This window comes from Sodiomyces alkalinus (assembly GCF_003711515.1).
Source record: "Sodiomyces alkalinus F11 unplaced genomic scaffold SODALscaffold_6, whole genome shotgun sequence".
NCBI classification, from domain to species: Eukaryota; Fungi; Ascomycota; class Sordariomycetes; order Glomerellales; family Plectosphaerellaceae; genus Sodiomyces; species Sodiomyces alkalinus.
Window position 1 is genome coordinate 1,528,206 of NW_021167084.1, and position 6,410 is coordinate 1,534,615.

The 6,410-nt window shown below is 55.3% G+C and overlaps 2 protein-coding genes and 1 non-coding gene across 3 annotated transcripts; 1 reads left to right on the forward strand and 2 right to left on the reverse strand.

The window, feature by feature from the left end:
• Positions 1-254: 254 nt before the first annotated feature.
• On the reverse strand, positions 255-326 carry SODALDRAFT_t131. Its single transcript has one exon. It is a non-coding gene; the product is annotated as a tRNA-Met (tRNA).
• A 1,137-nt stretch (positions 327-1,463) lies between these two features.
• Positions 1,464-3,279, forward strand: SODALDRAFT_340331 (major facilitator superfamily transporter; the record flags this gene model as incomplete). Its single annotated transcript, XM_028612938.1, has 3 exons — positions 1,464-1,734; positions 1,826-2,552; positions 2,652-3,279. The coding sequence occupies 3 exons, from the start codon at positions 1,464-1,466 to the stop codon at positions 3,277-3,279; spliced, it is 1,626 nt and encodes a 541-aa protein (XP_028465861.1).
• A 535-nt stretch (positions 3,280-3,814) lies between these two features.
• SODALDRAFT_180392 (hypothetical protein) lies at positions 3,815-6,089 on the reverse strand. The gene is made up of 6 exons (XM_028607048.1): positions 5,625-6,089; positions 5,407-5,487; positions 5,310-5,334; positions 5,130-5,229; positions 4,817-5,052; positions 3,815-4,725 (listed from the first exon to the last, which is right to left on the reverse strand). Exons 1-6 carry the CDS (start codon positions 5,823-5,825, stop codon positions 4,034-4,036), a joined length of 1,335 nt encoding a protein of 444 aa, XP_028465862.1. The 5' UTR covers positions 5,826-6,089; the 3' UTR covers positions 3,815-4,033.
• Between the last annotated feature and the right edge of the window lie 321 nt (positions 6,090-6,410).

The following is a 6,410-nucleotide window of genomic DNA, read 5'->3' on the forward strand; positions in this document are numbered from 1 at the left end:
TACGGGGTGGTGCGGGGTAGCTTGGAGGGGCAGTTGCGACGACGTTTTGGTTCAGTCAAGGTGGGGTCACATTTGTGCCCTACGAGCAGGGCCGAAAGTAGGCCGAAAGTAGGCGGAAAATTGTACCGCTACGGAGAAACAAAAGGTACCGAGTAGGATTACTAACAGAATGAATACACCAAGCCCTGTCAGTCATAGGTGATACCGCTAGAGAAACTGCCGAAGAAAAAAAAAAGCCAAGACAAAAAACAAGTTAGCAACTGAACGTTTCGATCGTTCGACCTCCGGGTTATGAGCCCGGCGCGCTTCCGCTGCGCCAAGTTGCTTTTGTTGCTTGTTGGTTGGAAGGAAGCTGGCTAATTTCCCATAAGTACTCGACCTTGGTGCCTGCCTTGCTGTTATGGAACAATGGACTCGTTCATGCCTTCCATCTCCTCCTGTGAGTCATTCCTTACCCTTGCCCCATGAACATCACATCACCTCATCCTCGCCAACTAGGTAGGTACCTTACCTAATTTACCATACTGTAATGAGAGGAAATGTACCTGTGCCCTCAGCTTCAAAGGTAAGTTTTCACTGCGTTGTTTTCAATTCTTATTCCCTTCCATCTCATGTTTCTGAATCCAGATCTGGACCACTGTTCCCACCCTAACAGACAAATCACAACTCGGATAAATGGACCATGTCCTTGACCCTCTCACTTCTTCATTTCTAGCATGAATCTCGAATTTCGAATCTCGAATCTCGAATCTCGAATCTCGAATCTCGTCTACCTTAGGCTAGCTTCTCTACCTACGTCGAGCCTCCGCTTTCTGGGGAGCAGAAGTCTCGTCTTCGAGCCCAGACAGAGCTCACCCAAGCAGCTTAAGAAACCTGCAAGTGTGTCATCCCACGCCAGGTGTCTAACACCAAGAAATGTCGATATGCCAAGTCCAACCCCCACTACACCTCCAACCCCCACTATCCCAACTCGGGATCCATAACCCCGGCATCGTCAAATTTCTCTTTCGTCTCCCGTCCGCTTCTTCGATTTGACTGGCCATCCTCGGACTTCCGCCACTCTAAAGTCGAGGTTCCAGCCAGCTAGGTCTATTGCTGTGCTGTGCATATTGGCGAAGAGCGTAGGTAATAATAACATGACAGCATTTAACTGTTGCCCAAGTCTGCTCGGCATGTTCCTTAAAATCTGTGCCAAGCTGGAAATCAAACGTGGAACTATGGTTGCGAAAAAGCTTGGGTCTCGGCATTGGGAGGGGTTTGATATCTGAGCGTAAAAGGACGAAGAAAAAAATCTCGCCTCTATTGGATTTTTTCTTTTTTTCTTCTTTTCTCTTTTTTTTTCTTCAACTCTTCTTCCCGCGTTTGCTTCTATTTATTCTCTCCAAATTATTCTAACAAACAAAAGCTCGAATTATCATTCATAGAATTCTGAGGTGCCCGTCACATATTCGCGCCCCGCCACCATGCGGGCCGAAAAGTCCTCCACCGAGCCGGCTATCACGGCCGCCCCGGATGCTGCGCCGACGACTAACCTTCCCGCCCCCGTCCCTCCAACCACCAGTAATCCTGTTCACCGTGATGAGGCCGACGAAAATGGCCGGTCACCCGTCCGTGCCGGAGGTGACGAGGCTCTTGCCATGGTCGGCGAGCAGCAGCACGCCTACGACGAAGCCGTCGCCTCACGCGCCGTCCGCAAAATCGACTGGTTCTTCATGCCCGCCATGATCTTCGGCTGTGCGTCTTCCCCCTTCTCTGCACGCTCTCTTCTCTTATGCTGCAAGTCGAATATGCATTTGGATATATCAATAGCTAACCCTCTGCTCAGACGGCCTGGTCTACTACGACAAGGCCATCCTCGGCTCCGCCGTCCTCTTCGGCATGACGGGCGACCTGGGCCTCGCCGTCGTCACCGACCCCACCACCACCCCGCCCACCATCGACACCACCCGCCTCTCCTGGGCCACCTCCATCTTCTACTTCGGCATGCTGGCCGGCCTCTACCCCATGACCTACGCTCTGCAGCGCTACCGCATCGGCCTGACCCTGGGCGCCATCGTCGTCGTCTGGGCCGCCGTCTGCGCCTCCACCGCCGCCGTCACCGACTACCGCGGCCTCTACGCCCAGCGCTTCTTCCTCGGTTTCGTCGAGTCCGTCGTCCCCACCGGCTTCATGTGCATCGTCTCCGGCTACTACACCCAGCGCGAGCAGAGCATGCGCCAGAGCTGGTGGTTCTCCGCCACCGGCCTTTTTACTATTATCGGCGGCGCCCTCAACTACGCCTTCGCCCAGATCGCCGCCGGCGCCCTCAAGCCGTGGCAGTACATCTACCTCCTCGCCGGCTGTCTTACTTTCTTGTTCGGCGCTTTCTGTTTCGTCATGCCCGATTCCCCTGTCAGCGCCTGGTTCCTCACCCCGGACGAACGCTTCGCTGCCGTCGAGCGCCTTCGCTTGGGTCAGACCGGTGTGCGCTGTACCACGTTCAAGTCGTCGCAGCTCAAGGAAGCCATTCTTGATGTCAAAGTCTGGCTCGTGGCTCTTATGATGGCCTCGGCGTATGTTCAACCTCTCCCTCTCCCTCTCCCCCTCTCCCTCTCCCCCTCTCCCTCTCCCTCCCATAGCTCTCTTCCATAGCTAACAAGACGTACCAAAAGCTACACAATGAACGGCGCCGTATCCGGCTTCGGCCCCCTCATCGTCTCCACCTTCGGCTGGTCCCCCCTCCACGCCATCCTCTTCCAGTTCCCCCTCGGCGGCCTCTGCCTCATCGCCATCCTCGTCACCGGCTACCTGGGCACGACCCTCCACAACGCCCGCCTCATCATGCTGGCCCTCTGCTGCCTCCCCGTCATCGCCGGCTGCGCCCTCATCTGGAAGTCCGAGTGGTACCCGCGCGCCCCCGCCCCCGTGGTCGGCTACAGCATCACCGGCTTCTTCGGCGCCGTCGTCTCCCTCGTCATCTCCATCGGCATGTCCAACGTCGCCGGCCACACCAAGAAGAGCTTCATGGCCGCCACCATCTTCGTCGCCTACTGCGTCGGCAACATCGTCGGCCCCTTGCTCGTCAACAGCGAGTCCCGCGACCGCCACTACCCGGAGCTCTGGACCAGCCTGATTATTTGCTACGTTATTTGCATTGCCGCCGCCGCCGCCCTGTACTGGGTCCTCTGGCGCGAGAACAAGAGGCGCGACCAGACGCCCGTTGACGAGGAGGAGCGCGCTAAGCTTGCGTTCATGGACTTGACTGATAAGGAGAATCCTTATTTCCGCTACGTGTTGTGATATGTCTTTGTCCTTGCAGACCGCTACCTACTTGCTGGGCAAATCATTCACCATGAGGGTAATATATAAAACTACCGGCGCCGTGATCTTAAGCGTCACTATACCCAATACCTGGCCTCGCCAATCCCCCATATCCGAATTGGGACTGTGATGTGCTCCTCGGGTGTTTGGTTTTCTTCCTCTGTGAAGCAAGAGAACAATCTGTAATTCCACTGTTATTGGCTTCGTTGGGACGAGATACTTGTGGCGGAGAAGTCCAATCTAAGGTCCAAGAACATAATGGTTGCTGGTTTGGCGTCAATAGATGGACGTACATCGCCAGCCATATATCACAACAGCCGCCTACCTAAGGTAGGTAGCTTACCAGTAAGGCACCTTAATTAGATCCTCCTTGGCAATAGCAAAATTGGCGGACCTTGCGTCGCTATTGACAGAGAAGAACTTGCCCACTCCCAGTTTAACGCCCCCCGACCATGCATAGAAGACAGGATAAGCCAGAATAGACCCAAGACAGTCTTGTTCGTTTTCCCCCCTCGTGTACGCCATGTCCGTTCCTTATGCCGTGTCCTCTGAACGGTCCCCGTTGCCGAAAAGTACCGTCTCCATAACGCATGCCGTGTTTCCCGTGTTCCGTAAACGCCGCTTAGGACCGTTAGAATCGCCCTTATAATTGCCACCAACGCCATTTCCGAAAGCCTTTTCACTCCCCCCTCACTCTTGGCCCGTGAACCGCCCACCGGCACCCGTTATGCTACTACGGGTCTGGTGCTGCCGGACGGCGTGGCAGTGGATCGTGAGGGAGCTCGGCAGGCATGTTCCTACCCCCCACGTCCTCGTTATGAAGCTCTGCTGGTTGGCCAGAATAGGTTCTTGCAACCGAGCTCGCCGTCCGGTTTGGGGGTGGTGGGGGCGTCTCACGCACGCCGCGAAGATCCGACTTTGTACCGCCGACAGGTACCACCATGGGATATGGGGGAGGAGACCCTGGGCCACGTTGAGATGGGCCTGTATGCTGGGGTGCAATATGCACCTGTTGCTCGTACATGGCGTAGCTGTGTTGAGGCCAGACAGAGCCCGGCGCCCCAAAAGAGGACGGACCTGATGGGACATAGCTTCCAGAGTCGGCATGGGCTGCTCCTGGTTGCGAAGGGGTCGATGGCAAACGATTCTGAGGCTGGTGATGCGGGTATGGCATAGGATGAGAGGACATCCATGACGCTGGTTGCGAGCCAACATTCGTGTCGTACGACGGTCCAGGAGGAGGCTGTCCGCTATACGGTTGGTCTGACTGATTTGGCGGGAAATAAGCCATCCGTGACGGATGCGGAACTTCGGCTCCAAATGTGCAGGGAGAGGCGACAATCTGATCGGGGTCGGAGAGTCCCTGCAGGCGCCTTGGTCTCGTCGTCGCCATTCCTGACATGCGATGGGCATGGAGAGCCCGGCCTAGCGCTGCAGAGTTAGCATGCGGAGACTCCGGTATACAGTTTCGGCCAAGCCAAGCCCATCCTGTCGCCGTTTCGTTACAGGCACATACCGAAAAAGACGAGGGTGATAACAAAGAGCACTAGGTTGAACACAGCAACAGCCGTGGCGGCATAAGTGGCTACGACGAAGCCCCGAGCGTAAACCTCAATGAAATCCTTGTAGTATGCCTCGAATGCGGGTCCGAGTCCGCCCACAAAGGCGTCGATCGAATCGAGTTCGTCACTGTGACTCGCGAGGAGGGCCATGGCAATGAGCCAAAGGAGGAGAGTCAGGATCTCGATACCCCTGCCATGACAAATTACCAGTCAGAAGGAATTTCGTTCGGGACAACGGGCGGGGCGTCGTCAAAGGCATGGACTCACAAATGAACCCAGCAGTTGTACATGATAGGGAGCAGGGTAACAGCAAGACCTAACCACGCCAGGTAGACGCAGGTCCAAGAAAAGAGAAACCAGGAATATGCTGCGCCAAGTCAATACATGTCCCTAGAACAGCGCAGTCGGGTGAAGTCCGAGAAAGAGGGGGAATTGTTTGAGACATACGGTATCCCTCAGTCCCGCTCCAGTTCTTTCTAGCTGTCAGCAACCGTTCGATGTTCGTACTCGCATATCCCTGTGTCCGAAAGAGCGGTGGTCATACCGTGATTCTTCGATATCCCGAGGCTTGTTGGATTGTCGCAATACCGTACGCAGTCAGGGCCAGAGTAGCGGTCGCAAGGACCTGTGTCAAGCCAGTAAGGGTCAGCAATTTGAGAACGTCGACGGATTGTAGGGAAAGGGGGGGTAGGGGGAACAACGGCGAACAAGGCATTGCCAAAAGGTGCGAAATCAAAGACGGGACTGGTGCATGGCTCGTACAAGTTGGGCGACACGCAGGCCTCCAGCCCAGACAGGCATGGGCGGGATGTGGTCGCGATTCCGCCCATCCTTCTCAGACCAGATGTTCCGTGTCAAGAAGTGGTGGACACTCTCCTTCAGAGATCGTGTAGGTCTTTTTTCCTGCTCCGCGACCGGGGTTGCATTGCGAGCCGTCTCTTCAGGAAGACCTGGATTTTCCATTGGCGAGCGTAGAGTTAATCGAGTACGCGGCAGGCAGTCGAAGGGGGGACCCGTGCCACGAGGGCAAAAAGCACGAGGTTTTCGGTGTCGTTGTTGAGTGATCTGGACCTGATGGCTTCAATGGCTTCGATGCGATGTCGATGACGTCGTTTTGGTGGTTGCTTCAGCTTGAATTCGGAATATTCTCGAGTCGGGCAGAATTCTGAACCGGTAATTCCTGGCTATCGGATTGGAGGGATTCGCCGAAAATGCGAGATTCAGGTTAACGAGGTAGTAGATGGGGTTGGTTAGGCATTTGTAGAGATAGAAGACAGGGCAGTATGACCCATGGGCATTGGGCCAAGGAGGCGAAGCAATAACCACTCGTAGACGTGTGTGAAGCTGCAAACCCGTGGGAGAGATTAGGTAAGAACGATGAGCAGAAGCGGCAAGAACTTGGGAGCTTATAAGCTTCGAAATACCTAACGCGAACGACAGGGGTAAGGGTGGATGAGGACATGATATGGAGACATTTCGTCGGGACAGACGCGATGGCGGCGAGTTGGACTGGGATCGGAGCGGCTCAGTTGTAGCGGAACATCTATA